This window comes from Corapipo altera, unplaced genomic scaffold (assembly GCF_003945725.1).
Source record: "Corapipo altera isolate COAL_440 unplaced genomic scaffold, ASM394572v1 45, whole genome shotgun sequence".
In the NCBI taxonomy this organism is placed as follows: Eukaryota; Metazoa; Chordata; class Aves; order Passeriformes; family Pipridae; genus Corapipo; species Corapipo altera.
In genome coordinates, this window is record NW_020884877.1 from 8107952 (window position 1) to 8126846 (window position 18895).

General features: G+C 39.9%; 1 protein-coding gene and 1 long non-coding RNA gene across 2 annotated transcripts in view; one reads left to right on the forward strand and one right to left on the reverse strand.

Moving 5' to 3' along the window:
• The window catches only part of LOC113944287, a 38573-nt gene extending 24251 nt beyond the window's left edge, over window positions 1–14322 (forward strand). The window contains exon 3 of the long non-coding RNA XR_003526628.1: window positions 14223–14322. This is a non-coding gene — a long non-coding RNA (uncharacterized LOC113944287). The remainder of the gene's footprint in view (window positions 1–14222) is intronic.
• Window positions 2242–16700, reverse strand: CPO (carboxypeptidase O). Its single transcript, XM_027637227.1, has 11 exons — window positions 16572–16700; window positions 13304–13379; window positions 12764–12888; window positions 10187–10301; window positions 9048–9149; window positions 8164–8268; window positions 7438–7548; window positions 5576–5666; window positions 4816–5018; window positions 3785–3869; window positions 2242–2592 (listed from the first exon to the last, which is right to left on the reverse strand). The coding sequence occupies exons 1-11, from the start codon at window positions 16649–16651 to the stop codon at window positions 2324–2326; spliced, it is 1362 nt and encodes a 453-aa protein (XP_027493028.1). The 5' UTR covers window positions 16652–16700; the 3' UTR covers window positions 2242–2323.
• Between the last annotated feature and the right edge of the window lie 2195 nt (window positions 16701–18895).

An 18895-nucleotide genomic window follows, 5' to 3' on the forward strand; every position in this document is an offset into this window, starting at 1 on the left:
GGCTGTGCAGCACCTCTGAATCCAGTGAAGAAGTCCTGACTGGCAGTATTTTTGTACCAGTGCAGTCATGGGTTAGTTTTGGAAAGCACTTCGTGGCAGCCCAAGCTTGGGTTGGCTTTGGCAAGATGAGCGTGTGGGCATTGGTTCCCAGAGGGCTCTACCATCTGCTGCTGGTGGCACCGGGGAGCTTCACTGCTGTTTGCCAGCAAATGGCTACAAAACACTTGTGGTCAAACCCCCCTTGCGTCAAGACATCTCACAGTCATGGGCCAGATGGATTTGTCTTGTTTCTTACAGTTCCAAAGACAGAATACACAAATGCAAATATAAAGACTTACAAGTCACATCCTAAACTAAACGTAAGTTTGGGGACTGATGCTCCTGTGGGGGGAGGTGCTAATTAGTGACACCTGCTCCAGAGCCCAGCAACAGACGGGTCTTATTGTAAATGAGTGGTTGGTCTGGAAAGACAATGCTCTGGGGAACCTGCAGGAGTGAGGCAGATTTAGCTGCACCAATTGGAAATAATCTATGGACAATGAACACATGAGCTAAGACTTGTCAACTAATAGTACAGAGAAAAAATAGGATGTGCTTTGGAAAAATGACTGCAAGATTGTATCTTTTTTTTTTTTTTTTTTTTTTTTTTTTAGCAGTACCATGGTGAAATGATACACATCCTTCTCTTGGCAGCATTGGAAGAGAATTGGCCACAAGAATTTTCCAGAGTCTGCCACAGACCCTCTATGAGATCTTAGTTAAGTTACTGAGTCTTGCTGTACTTTATAAGTTGAAGACCATAATGTTTCAGTTCTCTCAGTGTCTGTTATCTGTAGTTTTCTGGCAGAAGCTCATGGTCTACGTTTTCCATCACTAGCCTTCATGCAGTCGGGGGTGGGGAGGGAAACATTCTTTCCACAAAGTTGGAAATATTTTGTTGAAAAATCTCTGGTTAGAACACTTTCTACTTTCAAGCACAATCTTGACATTTGCTAAGAAAACGAGACATTTCATACTTTTTTTCCCCCTGGATTCTTCATTTTCTTTCAGGACAAAAAAGTAATCTATTATCTGTAATAGCTAAGCCTGGTGGACATATTTCTGGGATGTGGGACTCCTGGATTCAAAAGCAGAGTAAAGGTTAAAATAGGCCTTCTCTATTTCAGTGAATGCCCTGCACCCTCTGGTGTTAGCTGTAACAACACAGAAGCTCTTTCCTTGGCATTCCCTTTTGAGAGGCTCAGATGGAGAGTCCTTGCCCGATGGGGTGAAACGTTTCCTTTCCTCTGGCACTCCACTGAGCTTTCAGCTTCGTATGAGGACCCCAGGCAGAGCCCTGCAGATGGCAGGCTCTCTCAAGTGATGGAGAGCCACAAAAGTGGGCCCCAGTCCTTCTGCAGAGTCAGCCCCAAAAATGGTTTACAAGAAAGAAACCCTTCTGCAAATAGACTTTCTTTATGTACAATCTGTAATGAAAACCCTTAGGAGTCTCACTTAAGGAGGATAATTGACACCACCAGTCACAGTTTTGGAAGTTGATGCAAACAAACCACTCTCTAATCTGCTCTGTAGAAATAGAACCCTATTCTTATCTTTCTTTTCCCTTTCCCTTTTGAATTTTTGAAGGATTTGGGCAGCTCCTATCTTCACTAATCTGACTGCATCTAAGTGACAAAGCCTCACCTCTTCTCTGTCCCCACACACTTGTACCAGATCAAATCTTACAGCTTGTTTCAGGCTGCTCTTGATGGTTTTCTGGTTATGACCTTTCACCAGCTTTTGAGGCCCTGTATTTTCTAGCAAACCCTGATGTGGCAGCTTAGGGAAGGAAGGTGGCAGTCAAGGAAGCCATCCAATTTTCTGTAGTGGGAATTGAGGAATTAAATTCTCACAGGCATCCTGCTAAGGTCAGCAAGACCCAGAAGATAGTGGGTTCAGGCAGTGGGAAAATTGGGACAGAGCAGGACTATGGCTGACAGAAGGGCTACATAGGTCCAGGTAAGCCCCTGAAAACATCCCTCTGAACCAGGGAGTAAAATGCTCTGTCCCCATGGGTACTTCCCATGAATGTCTGATTTAAAGTCCCTTAAAGAGTAAGCAGAGCCAGCAAGTGAAGATTTGGAAATTGCCACAGCTCTTCATCCTTTCCTCCTTCCTTAAAACATAGCTATCAAAACCACAAGTGGATGCTTTTATTATGTGGGATGAGCCTTTATTGAAATACTTGACATTTAGTTCCTCCGCTCATGTAATTTTGTATTTTCAAAGGGACACTGTACTTTGGGGTGTATGTGAGTCTCTTGCTGTGCTCTCTAAGCCATTTTTAAGAAACAGTCCATGTAAGTACAATACTCAGGCAAAGGCTCAGGGCCAGGCTGCTGCAGGTCAGAACCACAGCCCCACCTGGCAAGTACTCCTGGTATACATAGTCTATGATAGTTGTCACAGCCAACATAGTCTCCTCACATGTGGGCTGGATCTGGTCAGCGGGGAGAAGAAATCCATAAGTACCGTTGTCTCGCAGTTCAAACGTGTAGGAGAGAGGAATGCCAATCATGTGGGCCCAGTCCCGTGAGGAGCCTGAGTTATTGTCTGTGAATTTTAAAAAAAAAAAAAAAAAAAAGAGGGGAGATATTTGTATTAAGCATGGTTCTTTAAAAAAATACTTCTTGCTGCAGTTAATGTAAGTTTATACCAGAATTCCTGGACTAAGCAGTAACCATATATCACTGTGAGATGGAAAACAGAGTTTCTAGGTGCTGCAATTCTTAACTATACTAAAAATTTTCCATGGAGTTTCCTAAGTCACAATTCTTCATAAGATGGTATTGTTCAGTAACAGGAGATGAGTTTCAGGGATTCTGTGTTTTTAGCATTTTGCTGTGTGTGGGGTACAAGGTGGACTGGCCATTTGTCTGTTCTGGTACTTCATTTCCTACATTGATACTGATTGGAATTTCTATTTATAGCTGTTTTTAAGCATGATATTGGTCAAATCTGAAAAATTTCTGGCTGCTTCCTGTATCGCTGTTCATCTTACTCACAAATCTTTTTTCTTACCTATTCAGTATAAGTAAAAACCCTGACAAAATACAGCCCTAGGCAGGGGCAAGTTACTTTACACTGCATTGCTCATGCAGTAGGTGACTCAGAGACTGGCACTCCAAGACTGGGAGGGACAGACACTGGAATATGCAAACCACATGGATTCTAGAGGCAACTACTTACTGCTCTTGCTTACTGGGAAAATACTGAATTTACCAGGCAGCCTCTAGGGCTCTCTAGTCCTCTTTGTAAAGGCTGTCAACTAGTATCAGCTGTCATGTTGTGTTTGTGATGTGGCTATCCAGTCTATTAGGAACAAGGCTGAAACTGATATATTTCACACAGAATTGCAAGCAGCTGCCATGTGATAATGTCTGATGGAGTAACTATAGCCCTGATTGGGCTTTTAATTTTTGCTTGATTTCAGTCAAGACAAATAAGGGTTTTGCTGCTGACTTCAGCAGGGTCAGGATGATCTATAACCGATCTCCTTCTGTCCCCTGTGATGTATCTGTGAGGAATCCATGTAGGAACTTGCTTCTCTAATCAATGCTTCCTTCCTTCCTGCAGAGTTACCTTGTATTCAAATGACTGCTGCTTAGATGTTCCACCAAACCAGCCCTTTAAGTATTACTCAAGAGGAAACTCAGCAAAACACTACTTGCTGATGCCTGTGACACAAGAATGACTCTGTTCTTTGAAAAATAGAGCAATCAAAGGGAAAGGTAAAGAAACTTACATAAAATTAAAGAGGGTGGTCCTACTTTATAGCTGGTGCCATACTTTCCTGTCAGTGCAGCAGCTGCTTTCTTTCCAACTTGCATCTGAAAATTCAAAACAGGGTCAGCATTGTCATCGGTGGCAGTATCTTCAGCAATTATTTTGAGTGGACCAAAATTTTTGTCTCTTTCAGCTTTACGTTTACATATGATCAGTTTTAAGTTTTGATATTATTATTTCAGGTCTTTAAAGGAACCCATTCTAAACATTCGGACAAATTCTCCTTGATTTTTTTAATGCAAATTATGTTAAAATTTTTTAAATTACTCTGCTGCAAGATAGGGATTCTATTTGCTTTGTTGTGAGGCTAGAGGGCTGTACTTTGGAGAATTAAGAGTCCATACTGTATAGCACACTGGCACTGACTACAGCAGTGACTGACCTCTTACTCTTGTTGCCATAGGCTCTGTATCCCACCATCTTTAGAAACTGAGCCATAGACAAACTAAATGACTTCTCCAATGACTCATATGAAGTCCAAACCCAAATCCCTCATGGTCTTGACTAGAGCTTCAGCTACTGGAATCTTCACAAATACACATGCGAATGAACTCAAATCAGAACACTCAGAAACCGAGGGGAGAAGTAGCCAAGAAGTAGGTGCTTACTTTACTTCCATTCTCCTGAGAGCACATTTGGAATACCCTTCCTGGACACAATCATGACAGCCATATGTGTATAATGTGCTGGCGTCCTAAAGTGCAAACTCATTCTTTTATGCAGCAAAAAATGTTGCTGTTCTCCATTTACCTTGCATTGCATTAGCCCTACCTGTAATAATTCAATTTTCCTGATTTAAGTTGAAGAATTGGAATTTCTGAGGCAAATAAACCTTGCTGATACTGCACAGAGCATCAGTAACTTTGGGAGCCAAGGCCCTGAATAAGCCCCATTCTTCTGAAGGAAAGGCAAGAGGGCAAGTAGGGTTGTGCCACATGCTACTGCCTGTACTTGCTCTCTATTAGTGTAGAAGATTAATGTTTTGCCTACCAGTTCTTCATTGTTACTTGGAGGTTTAGTTGTGGAACCATATGGACTGAGGATGAGCTGTCCATAGGAGTGGATCGTTAAAAAGCACGCAATGTCACTCTTCTTCCTTCTGATAAACTCAGCCACAGCTCTTGTCTCAGGTTCTGATTCTGGTTCAGAGCCACAGAAGATATCACTGCTGCAGTCAAAAGAAACACCAATACCTGGAGAGGAATACAAAAACTGAATCAAAGGAGAGACATAAAACACCAGTTCAGAGGGAACTGGGAAATTTACCTTGGAGAGTTAAAGCATGTGTTTATGTGGGCAGGGAGACTAGACAGCTCAGTGGGACTTTAGCATTATACTTTGTTGGTATCAACTAAAATTTCCTACAAGACTGAAATATTTAATGCACTTTTACAGGATGGCTGCAACGAAAACACTGTGACACCACCACAGTGTACCACTTGCCAGGGAAGCTTTGGGGCCTCCTTGAAATTCATGGCTAACATTGCTATCTAGAGCTGATGCTTGCTCTTGCAGTGAATTAGAGGTATAGCTACTTAAGCAGCAATTTTCTACTTACAAAAATAAATGGCAGTTGAAAGTCAATGAGTTAACACTGTTACAAAACAGAATTTTTTTTTACCTATGTCTTGATAACAACTAGATGAGTGTTCCTTTCTTATAGGACTTCATCTTTTTTTTTTTTTTTCCAAAACTGGTTATTACCCTTGCTTTACATTTGTGTTCATGATCTGAAATACTTCAAACTTACTGCCCCAGGATGAATTGAAGTTTCGGTTCAGATCTGTCCCATAGCAGGTGCCATTCATATATGGAGAACGGTTTTTCCTCCACAAACGATCCTAAAGAAAGGTAACTTCTGATACATAATAACAACTTAATGATCCACATGGCCCAGTAATATTAGGGTGTAAAGACTCCTTTATTTTAGACCTCTGCATTCTAAGTAACTCTTGCATTGTAAAAGTACAACTCTGTGTGCAAAGGTGATAAAGCTTAGTGATACTACAGCCAGGCTGTCATCTGCCACAAGCCTGCATGCACCCTGAAATGAGCTTCCTGAGCTTTTTTTTTTTAATTATTCTCTTTCTGTAATACTCAACTGCTTCCATGCCATGTTGCAGTCCTAAGCAAGACTTGGCATTGTGAGGGATAAGAGACAATAGCTGAATTTCTCTTTGTTTCAGATTCATGGAGATTAATTCTTTTTTGTCAGCTAACCTTGCTACTGCTCCTTGCTTCCCTACTATACTCACTGCTATACTTGGTTCTCTGCAGACCTCACTGCACTGCCTTTATGAGCTTCCCAACTGAATTACCTGTGCATCCAAGTGCAGTGTGTGGTATGCCCCAAACCTACTGGAGACCTTGGGAGACAGCAGGATCCACATGGTGGTAGGCTGAGGATCCACATTGGGCCATGCTGAGGTCCTGCATTAAAAGGTGCTTCAACTGGGCTCAAGAGCTTGGAAGCATGATGTGAGTGGCTGAAGACTAACATTTTGCATTATCCTCTATATCAGAAAAGGACACAGGGCACACCTATTCTAAAGCCAAATAGCCCTATATTTGACCAATTCTCCTCCTGTCCCATGCAAAGGTGCTAAGACCCATCTGCTAGTTGAGATCTTTTGCGAAGAATGAATGACTCTTCCAGACATGTTTAATTCCATCAACCAGGCCTTGAGCTGTTATCAAGGAAGTTAAATCCATATATGAATATAAGCCAGCAATGCCCTGGCAGCCAGGAGGGCCAACCATGTTCTGAGGTGCATCAGTCAAAGCATCACCAGCCGGCCAAGGGAGGGGATGGTCCCACTGTGCTCTGCACTGGGACGGCCTCACCTGGAATATTGTGGCAGTTTTGGGCACCACAATATAGGAAAGATATTAAGTTGTTAGAGAGGGTCCAAAGAGGGGCAATGAAGATGGGGAAGGGCCTTGAGGGGAAGCCATATGAGGAGCGGCTGAGGGCACTGGGTCTGTTCAGCCTGGAGAAGAGAAGACTGAGGGGGAGCAGCTACAACTTCCTCGTGAGGAGAAGAGGAGGGGCGGGCATTGATCTCTTCTCTGTGATGACCAGTGACAGGACCCAAGGGAATGGCCTGAAATTGTGTCAGGGAAGGTTTAGGTTGGATATTAGGAAAAGGTTCTTCCCCCAGAGGGTAGTTGGACGCTGGAACAGGCTCCCCAGGAAGTGGTCACAGCACCAAACCTGACAGAGTTCCAGAAGCATTTGGATGATACTGTCAGGCACATGGTGTGACTGTTGGGGATGGCCCTGTGCAGGTCCAGGAGCTGGATTTGATGATCCTTGTGGATCCCTTCCATCTTGACACATCCTGTGATACCCAGAAACTCAAAAGCAATTGATCCTGTGGTTTTGTCTTCCCAATGCTCATGACATTTGCTAGGAATTTTTAGCTCTGCAATCTCAAGCGGCTGTTGATTTGCCAGAAGAAACAAAACCTCTCTGCCATGAAAGGATTTGTGTGGGTAATGTCACTGTTTTCTGTTTAAATATAATTGCTATTACTAAAAGTATCAAAGCATCTAGAAGTAACAAAACGTGTTGTGCACTATCATTCTAGTTCCTGGATTTTCACTACTTACTGTTTTCCAGGAATAGATGTAGCCATCAATATTGAGGACTGGCAAGACATAGAGATCCAAATGCTGCAGAAATCTTCTAATCTTTGGGTCAGATTTGTAATTTTGAAGAATCTGAAAAGAAAAAGTACAGAGCACTGAGCAGATAATTTAGCGGTGATCACTGGAAAGAGCTAGTTTAGAACTATTATTAGGGAATCACTCACTCCTGGATATCGTTATGGTATCCAACATCTACTTGATCTCCCGATATGTTGAGATAAACATGTTTTGTCACTTACAAAGTAACAGGATATCCAGTGAGAGTGTATTTCATATAGATACAGTCTTGTGGGTATGAAAACTGCATGATAGAGTACCTGTGTGCCAGATACTTTCTGTACACATGGAACATTGCTGGACCATAGCTTAGGGTTTATTTCAGGAGGATTATCACTTTGTGATACAGAAAGGCTTGATCCAAAAGCCACTGTGGGAAAAAAAGAGGGAAGGATTTTTGGAAGGATTTGGAAACGGTGCAGGTGGAGGAATTGACGCGCTAATTAATTTTGCCCCATATCTCAAACTGTGATTTGGACTTAGGTCTCCACAGATATCTGTACTATGTACTAATTTTGAAAATCATGTTTGAACAGAAAAACATAATTCTTGGTACCATGATAGAGAAGAGAATTGAAGTATCCAAAGTTATATTTTTTTTATTATCTAAATGGAAAAGTGAGAACTCACTTCTTTCACAAACCACTGACAGAAGGCTGGAGAGATCCATTCTCTGGCATGAATCCCACAGTCCATCCAAATTATCTTTTTGGGTTTATTTGATGGTTGACTGATCTGAGAGATTGTAAAAATAATAATTTAAAAACTGTTACATTACAATAAAATAGCCTAATGTAATAGAGAAAGTAAGGATGTGCCTTGAAATGCCATTGAGCCATCTGAGATTATTATTATTACAGACATCATTATGACAAGCTTTCCTTCCTAATAACCCCATCTCTGTAGTATCTCAAGGCATGAGCTTTAAAGTGTCTGTTGAGCAGAAGCATCAATATAACAGTTAATAGAACGGTTTCTCTTTTTTTCCCCTCTTTCATTTGTATTAGTCATTCACAGGAGTGGTTGTTCTTAGTTGGAGATCCTTTTTTTATTATATTTTTTTTAGAAGGGGAAGCAGAAAAAGGCAGGGAATCTAATTTTACGCAGTGATAAGGACAGATTAGACAATAGCTAACCCAAATATTAAGACTATGGTTTTTGCTAGTGGGCCCAATAAAAAATGTCATGGAATACTCCGAGCAGAAAAGCTATATACTGAAAGAAGTAACAAAACCAACAAACCAAAAGTCTTTATCCTCACACAGCTGTTGCCAAGCTAGTTTCAGCTTGATTTTTATTTCTAAACAAAACTTTAGTTAAATTTGTTTTCACTACATAATAGCAATAGCAAGCTTATGGTGATAGTGTATATCAAAGTTGGCAAATCTTATTGTACTGTGAAGGAGTAAAACTATCTCGTGCTATCTTGGGAAATATCCAAATCCTGTCTTCTTCTGTGTATTTTTTTTCCTGTTAAGGTTCCTTTTATTATTAAGAGAAAGTTCCTCCTTTACCTGTAGATAATACATTGGTCGATTCTCAAATGTCATCCCCAGGAAGTTCTGAGTGACCAGCTCACTGTAGTTCTTCTGGATCTGAGTCATCCATTGATAAATCTGAAATAGTCACAGAGAATTCTTTGTCCAAAGTTGGAGTTTCCTTCTCTTTCCCACCTCCGTTTCCAGATTAAAACATTTGCTTTTGTTTAGACAAGTAACGTTTTCCTCAGAGCTCATTTCAATCTATGATGTCACTCGTAGTCATGGAAGGTCTTTCACATGCATGGTCATATCTCACGGGGTGTTAAAAGATGACATCACTGCAATACAACATGGATACTCCACTCTGGATGTCATTCAACATGCCCATCCTATTGGGTATCTCCCTGTTGAGTTCACCAAATGTGAAGCCACACCATCAAATCTTCAAAGCAGTATTACAGTCTCTTCCCTATCAGTACTGATATTCCACATCTGAGTTCAGCAGCACGCACCCCAAATAGGTAGCTCAAACAAAATATACCAGAGGGTTGACTCTGTTCTCTCACTTCTATTATGCATCTAGGAGGAAGAATACCACCATGCTCTGCTTTTGTCCAGGTTTACCGACTCGCCTGTGAAACATAATACCAAAAAATCTTCATTGCCCACCCTTATGACATTATTCTCTCCCAAATTATCAAAAACCTGCCTTTAAAATATTTCTTTCTACAGGTCTCCCATTGTTCACCTCTTCCTCCTCTCGGATTCCAGACACCACAATAGTTGTTGCACTTCACATTTGGCTCAGCATCAAGCAAACAGGGATTTAAATGAATAAAGGCTAGAGACAATGATAAAGCATAACAGGGTAGAAAGGTAGCAAACCAATCAACTGAACCCCAGAATATCATCTGCAAAACAGTGTGGCTGCTTCATGCAGAGCATTTGGGTTTTGGTCAGTGGGGAACTGAGGATTTAATCACAATCAATGGCAAATCCATGTTCAATTCAACCACACCAAGATTCTAGTCAAAGAGTAAGGACTGATTCTGCAAAGAAGAAAGCCAGAAAGAGGTTCACTGACTTCAGCTGAGCTTTCTGCAAGCACAGAGTTGCCTGCTGTAGCATTTTCAAAACTTAACAAAGAACACAAGCAGACTTGGGTTCTTTACCTCTTCCATTGGATGATATTGGGTGTAGACATAACCTTCTTGGACCTGTTTATGGCTGCTCCTCTCCCTTGGCATGCTCAGATCCACAAGTTCCTGTACATCAGGTATTAGGACCCTGAGGGGAGGGGAAGAGGAAGATAGAAAACAATCCCTAACAGTTACTGCAGAACTATCATGGTGGTTACACTGTACATTACATCAGCAAATGAAAGGATTTAGCCCCTTCTGTTGTGGATTGCCTGGCAAAATCATCACCATCAGCATTATGGTAGCTTTCATGTAAGATAAAGTTCAAGATATTGAGATTTTTCACAGGGTTTTAACAATAATGCAATCATTTTTACAAGATTTTTAAAAAAATTGCTGATTTTCTCCCCCCAAAAGTAAAAAGTTCAATATTTTTCTTCACCACTTCTATTTCTGAGCAAAACTCTGAAAATACCACCTTTTGGGAAAAAGAAGGGAAAGATAAATTTAAGATTAGTGTTTCATTGCATTTTATTAAGACATTTTCAATATACAAAGACTTCAAGATGTGTTCATTGCAATTGGCAAAAATCAGAACAAACCCCTTATTTCCTTCAAGTAGCTCTTTTTGCTTTTTAGCCACAAAATTTGCTCAGTAATTAGTATAACACAGGTGTGATTCCATGATCAAGGGAGTCAATAAAATCGTTCCCTTGGCTTCAGAGGACTTTGGATCACAGGCTGTTCTTTCTCACTGCAATCAGCCCCTTGCTGTAAATCTGTACTCATCGTAAATACTTGCGATAAGACAATTGCAAAGGTAGCTCAAACACTGTTGATCTCCAATGCTGTAAGTGCTAATGGGCTTTTCTGCTGACAGCAGCTGTGATCGGCATTTCTGTAAACTGCACGTAAGAAATTCTTAAGAGTAGTTACAGCTGACTTTCACTCTGAGCTTTTGATGTTTATTCACATCTAAACTTCAAACTAAAATTCAGGGAGGGCAAATTCCCATGAACTGAACCCACACACACAAAATACCTTATCAGTGCCCTGGAGAATTGAAATCCCAGAGTCTGACACAGTCAGAATATTGATGTCCTGATTATAATTTGCCATTTATGTCTCTATCATTATATACCTGACTGTCATGTTACCTTCTTTGCATGTCAGCTGCCTTCTAAAAGGTGGTTCCTGCTTTGAATGTATTATAGGAACTTTAACATTGTCATACTCATCTCAACCCCTTTGGAATTTCAGCTTGACTGTTAATCTCATCTCTTTCTCTAGAGCCCTGTGTAAGGTGGATAAAGTTCTGGCCCCAGACCAAGGGAAAACAAAGTTAAGTTGCTAACTTCAGTTTACTCTTTAATTTTTGACTAGAATCAGTAGAAAACATTAGAAAATGAAGAGCCTTGACACAAAATAACATGTTAAATATCTTCTGGAATATTGTCCTGAATACCTAAACCTGATGCTAAATCATTTGCACTGGCTCCAACCTCATGTATCTTCATCTCTGGTCGTCAGGACATCACACTTACTAAAAGAACTCAAGATACAAGATGTCAAGATCAGCTTTAACTCAAAACAGCTTTGAAGTGGCACCAATCCTCAAACTTATCTTTGATTGGTAAATGCCAGTGTATGTCTATAGGCCATTTGTCATCAGCCCTGAATGACTTCAGGATTGTTTATATTAAATACAGCTAAATTAAATTAGCTACTGGTTACCTGAAAGAGTCAGTTCTAAATGGGAACGGGACTGTGTGAGGAATAGATCTTATTTAATCCCATTTGGCTTTATAAACACTCTTTGTATCTGGATTAGATCTTCTGGTTGGGAAGTAAAAGCACGGCAACATATGGCTGGGTAGGTGTGACAAAGCATCGTGGGCCATTTGTAGGTCATGGCTCCCAGTTGTGTGCACAGTGGGCATTTGCCACCGGGATCTTTGTCCCAAGATGGGATGTCTCTGGCTGGATGGTGTCAGGAAATTCTTACCAGCCTGGTGGTGGGGACAGGGGTAGGAAACTGCAGCCTTGAAGAAACTGGATGACTATTCACTTTGAAAGGGCTCTTCTCCAAACCAGAGGAGCAACAAAAGACAGGGAGGGGAAAAGGAGAGCTAGAAACTTCTCTGCAGTGACACTGATTAAATCTTTGGGGTCTCCAAAATAGGAGAGCATTCAAATATCTATGTTTTCAAGAGCAAAGCATGCTCCTATAAATACTGGTTGTACCAAGTTTGACTTCCTGACTTTAGATTAAAAATTGAGTCATACATCTAAGTGCCATCTCTGCCACTGAGAAGGCAACAGCAGGAAACAAGACAAATTGGGCCGTCTCAGGTCCCAGCTCCAAATTCACAGTCCAGGATAGTTGGGAGGTGAATAAATAGGGCATAGGGTAATGTGCTTTTAAAACTCGAAGGTTTATACAGCATCGGTGCATTTGGCTGGTCAAGGTAAGTTGCAGGTATTTGGAACAAAGTTTGGGTTCTATTGCCAGTACTTGCTGATTGTTTATTGGAAAAGACTGGGTCCTTTTGTGATGGCAAGGAAGATTGTTAGAGCCCACCTTTCCCATCAGGATATTAGAGGCTGTACCTGTAAGAGATCATATGCTGACCTAAGCTGTCTTTCACCTCCTGCACCAGAGGGGCTGGGACCCTTATGTGCAGGTCTTCTCCAGCCGTGATGTCTTCAGGTATCAAGGGCTTCCACAAATCCAGCTGTGCAGAGAGAAGAAAGAAATGCAGAAGTGAAGCTCTGTTTTCAGAGTAAGAAAATGTATTTAAGATAGAGTAGCTTCGTATCAATAAATGAAAGAAGTTTTCCTTCTCCCCGTAACTCTCCCGTCATCTGTTCATAGAGCATGCAGCACAGGCTTAGTGTTTCTGTTGACTCAGGCACCACTGATAGAAAGCGGCACCTTCACAGAGCCATACAAGGAAACTAACTTCTTCACATAAATTCCTTCATGTAGTAGAAGACCAATTTTATCCTACACTAAGACCAAAAAAAGGTTAGGTAAAGCTTTTTCAAGTTTACTGTAAGCTTCACCCCTGTCCAAAGCTACATGCACACCTGTTTTACAGCCCAAGACCATACTCTGCTTTTCAGGTACATGTGGTTATTCTTACTCACGAGTAAAGTACTGTGAAGAAGCTGAAGATGCTGGACTTGCTGAAATGTTTCTGGCACAATATGCAAAACCTGATCCCTGGAAATTCAATGAAGAAACAAGATCAATTTTAATGTCTGTTAAAGCATCCATGATTTCATAAGTCAAAAGGAGATATTTTGTTACTCAGAGGGAAGATAGAGCATGTAACTGAGTGTTGTTTCAACAAAAATGTGTCTGAGTGATGAATTCCTGGAGTGTTTTAGCTGCAAACAGGACTAAGTGATGTGAGTTTTCTGTTGCTAGAGCATTAGCCACTCTGCTTCCTTGCTGGTGGCAATCCTTTATTCACCATACCAGTTTCACTGGAGCCAGCTGCTCTCATGAGCCCTGGTGTGTGTTTCTGCCTTTGCAGGACCAGGGCCAAAATGAGAACATTGGTAATATATGATAAACTATTTATTTGATTAGATGTCACTTCTCTATTTCCTCTCATTGGGATTTGTTCAGTTATGCCAGATTGACTTGATGCTTGGCTGATCTCTTTCAGCATGCAAAAACATAAGATAGTTAAGATAAATGAACATTGCTTAGAACCTGACATGTCCACAAACTGCTTGTCATGAAAACAGCCAATTTATTCCACAAATAGTGAATACTGTAGTCTCCAGAACTGCATATTCTTACTCAATTCACAGAAAATAAAAATTTCTGGTACAGGATCCATCATTTTATATTTCTAGAAAAGACACACAGATCCAGTGTCTTAGTATCTATTTTCATGAAGCCCCATGAAACTTTCATTTACTACAGGCTTAAACTGACAAAAATATTGGAAGTTTATGAGGAACAAATCAAAATGGTTTGAAATGCAGAAAATAACAAATCTGTATGCTGTATTTAAAAAGTCCTTGTAATTATTTTTCTATTCTTTTTTCTCAGTGTTTGTTCAGATTGGCTTTCCTGGCTGATAGCAAGTGTGACATTTCTAATGAAAGGGTTTCAGAGTGAGGAGTGGATGTTGATTACTACATTGCATTACTCAAAGGTGAGATAGCACTTAACCACTACTGTTGTGACAGAATGGGGAATCCTAGAAATTTTTCTATTTGTTAGCAACCAACAACTACTGCTTCACAGTCTCATGTAATGGCTTTAATGGACCTTGGAGCCTTTACAGGACAAGTACCAAAAAAAAGAACATTTTAAAGACTTTGTAAGAGAAGTTCATGTTGCAAAAGCCTTGCATGGCTTTTTATTAAAGCCATGGTCATTACAGTCTTCAATATGCTCTCATCACCTGAACTGCAACTGCCATCATTTGTGCTTCCATACAGAAATGTACAATTATCAGCTTAATAGACATGCAAATAAAATTCACTATTCATTCACTTCATCCCCAGACAAATAGGAGGATTTTTGATTTTTTACATCTTTCCTGAAAATATAACCTTTGCTGATAGAGAACTTGGTAGTTAAAATGGGCCATTTACTACTGGTTTGCAAGTTGCTGTTAATCCCTTGTCTGTGGGGCAAAATGACTCCATGTCCATTGCTAGTGATTGGTACAACAGCCATGATATCTTTGTAATAAACCTTGTAGATGTAGGATAAACATCTTTGCTAGCAGAATAAACATCTCAGCTGCAGTTCAGAGTTTATTCTCTCTAAATGCCTGGGCTTGCTTTGCTCTTTGTCTATCAGGAAGGGAAACAATATCCTGTAATATCTTTCTATCCTCATTGACATTATGTCTTAATTACACCAAATCAGAGAAATTCCAGACAGTCAGATTGCTGCCAGATGGCCAGCTCTTATTTACTGATAAACCTTTCACAATAGCCAGTGTGGAGACAAATAATTTTTAATAGTAAACTAAGATTAGAAAGCACACATTCGTTTATGATTATGGACTAAGTTTCTCAGTGGAGAAGTGCAAAGTCAGCCCATGTGACCACAAGAGAACTACAGTGTTTAAAATGCTATTTAAGCTTTCTTACCAAATTAAAGGGCTGTTCTCAGGACTAGCTGTGTTTCCTTGGATTCTCATGGATCGGATATTTCATTTAAGGTGTTGAACAGAGCAAATAACAATGAAAATGGGCTTTACTAATAATTTCATCTCTATGCAAGTGCTGCCCATCCAAAGTCACAATGACCATACGATACTTATTTTTAAATTCCATGCAAGTACTCAACAGGTTCAGTCCTGGACAGTAATTAGGAACAAAAATTAACACTGCATTACCAAGGATCTGCTGAATTCTATTCACTGAAATCAACAGGCTCTGACTGCATCCCTAATACAAATCTAAAGCTAAATATTATCCAGGGGAAATAACACATTTTAAATAGTGACTCTTTATGTTCTCCTAGAAGATTTTCCAGGAGAGCTGTTGAATGGTTATACATTGAACTAACTTACTTGCCATAGGTATTGCTTGGTTTTCTGTCCTTTTTATGACTGTATTCTGGGGATTAATTAGTCTAGAGGCATTCAGCACTGGACTACTTTCTCTGTTTACTTTAGAAAATTCCCTGTATAAACTTATACGTGGATGGTGGTCTCCACACTGTGCTCCCGTCCCTCCTGAAAATCCCAGCTCCTGCAATGGCAGAGTGACCTATCATTCCTTGGAAGCTGAAGATGACTGAAACAAAAATAGTTTAGGCAAACATCATGATTTTGCATCACTCATTTTCTGAAGAAGTGGAACTAAGAATGGAAAATACAGCAAAACTAGAGATTTCATGCTTTTCAGAAACATTAATCAGTAATAAAAAATGTGATAATCTCATTCTTTGAGTGATGAAAGATTGTCTGGAACAACTTCCTTAGCATTTTTTAACAATTGTTACAGGTTTCCAACAGGTCTTCACTATCTTTTTCAGGTAACCTAAGCTGTCTTTTATTAATAGATATAATTTTGCTCAGTCATCTCCCTTGCTTTATACTCAGAAAAGACATTTTATTCCTAGAACATCTGATTTCAAAGTTCATTATGAAAGAGGCTAAGCCAAATGAATTTCAGCTAATGGAAGCAGAGCATCCTGAGGTGCATTTGAGGGCCATTCTGTGGCTCCTGCTGCTGCAGCTGTATCTTCGTTGGCTTGGATTTGATTCACTCATTCTTCATTTCTCATCTTTATGTTTTGTTCACAACTCTTACAAAGCTTACAGCTTAGTAACCCTGTCTCCAGGTCTTCAGCTCATAATTGTTATTATTCTTTCACAGTTCCTGGGAATTTCACTGCATGTACAATTCTTCATGATACCACATTCACACTCACCTGTCATACTGCAATTTCAAGCTGAGTTTTCCAGGAATTAGCATCCCCAGAGAAAAGACGATCCCAAGAGAAAGCCACATCTTTGTGCAAAGCACCGACAGTGCAGGACTAGAGAGGAGAAGGAGGATAGATCTGGACTGAACACTTGATTTGTACAATTATAATATATAACTAGACTTATCCAGGAAGAAATCTGCCCTTGTTGAATCATTAACTTCACTTGTAAATAGTTCTGCTTTTTCTCAATTCTTAAAGCTCTCTTCCATACCCCAAAACACAAACATAATTAGCAACATTCTCACTGAATCACTTTTTCTAAGAAGTAAGAAGATTTTTCTTTATGTCACCTTTCTATCTTTGAAAATGTTATGTGACAAAATTGGTAGTGCAAGGTCCATGTCAACTAGTGAAGATCAGTTTATAAAAATCATGGGGATGGGCAAGAACAAAAGAACAATGGTAAAAAAAGCTCCATCCTTACTCTCTTTCTTCTTGTGTTTATGTCTTTATGGAACAATTCTTTGACCTTTTAACTGCTATTCTGTCACTTGCCTAACTAAAAAGAGGACATAAAAGAATAGCCAACACTCCTGTAAAAGGGAAAGATGGGAACATCAGAGTCTCATCTAAACCACTTTCATTTGGACCAGATCAGTCTCTGGCCAGAGACTAACAACTCTACACTGTCATAAAGAGTGTCTCTGTGTTATATACTTAAAACAGTGGGCTGGTTACTATCTGAAATATTTAATTTCTTGTTAAGTTCATATATGAAGAGTAAACATTTATAGACTACAGTTAAACATACAGCCCAGTTCTTCAGGAAGCCCAAAGCTTACACCTTCAACATCAAAAGCAGAAGCTGTTTATTCTGTAGTGAAAACATTACTCCTATGATGCCAAATAGTTACAAAGATAGATAAGGTCATTTTGCTTAATGGGAATAGAACTCGGGAGAAATGACAGTTGCTTGCTAAGTCTTTGATTCAGATTCCTTTGAAATCTAGTTGATTTTAATAGCCTTTAAATGAAAGTACAGTGCAAATAATCATGGACATTTCTCTGATTTAAGAAATGGACTTGTTTTGGGATTTCAGCAGAAAATTTGTTCATAAAAGACAATACTTAATTTTGTACTTATGTTCAGCTTGCAAGCAGCACTGCTGAATTCAGAATAAAGGCCATTAGAGACATTGTTCTGCCACCAATGCAAAATAGTATTTTGGGGTGAACAGTTAACTTCAACAAGCCTATTGCCCTCTTGGGCATAAATAACGTCTTTCTCAGTAGTAAAGTCTGTTCTTTGGTCAGGTTCTTATTGGCAGCTGCTTATCTTTCTAGCAAATGTGGAAGGCAGCTTAATCCATTTATTCCCTCCTTGAAAACTGTGCACAAAAAGGCATGCGACTTTCTGGGGGGAGGAAAGGTCATAAACATGTGGCACAAACGTGCCATATGAAATCTTGTGGTGTCCTTTCTTCCAAAAAAGTTTACTTTGCACTGCTTCCATATATTCTTCTCAGAACTTCAGAGAGTTTTATTCAGCATCAGTTTAGCCTCTTAACTGCCCTCTTAGAGAAGCAAATATTATTTCCACTACTTAAAAGATTAAGAAAAACAGGGGAAAAGTGGCTCCCCAAGGTGACATAGGAACACTGCTGCAGAACCAGGAATAGAATTCAGATCTCCTGACTCCCTGTCTGGTGCTTCCTTAAATATATGACCATCTGCTCTCCTGCTGGAAGTATAGATACTATATGCTGACTCCAACAAGCTTGTTGCTAAGCCTGTTAGTTTATCCTCTTTCTATCCCATACTGATATAATCTCAAGCTAAGCTTTTGGCCTGGAGTCAAAGTGATTTCCAGTGTTTGAATGATTCGACCTGCTTGTTATTGTTTTAACCTTGCACCACACATATGCTCAGCTATTTGTGACTTATCTGCATACAGTCTGTGTAGCAACAGCCACAAGCTTGAACTGTTTTGTTTAAAGATTCCATACTGAAGCATGCCACGTGTTTTAAACAACTATCATACAGCAGTGAGTTGTTTGATCTTGGTAGCTGCTGCACCCAGATTTCCTACTGAGCAGCATGTAACTTTCAAGGACGAAGACAAAAAAAAATGTACACACTCATGTTTCTCCACAAACATCCATTCACTGTGTTAAGCTTTCTCAGTTAACAACTAAATTCCACGCTGACTCCATCTGAACTAAAAAACTAAATGAACTAAATGGAATTCAACATGATTAACATGTTTTTAAATCATCACTTTGATTCTGAGAAAATCATCTTCCGATAAATCTCCTCTCATTGCTGCA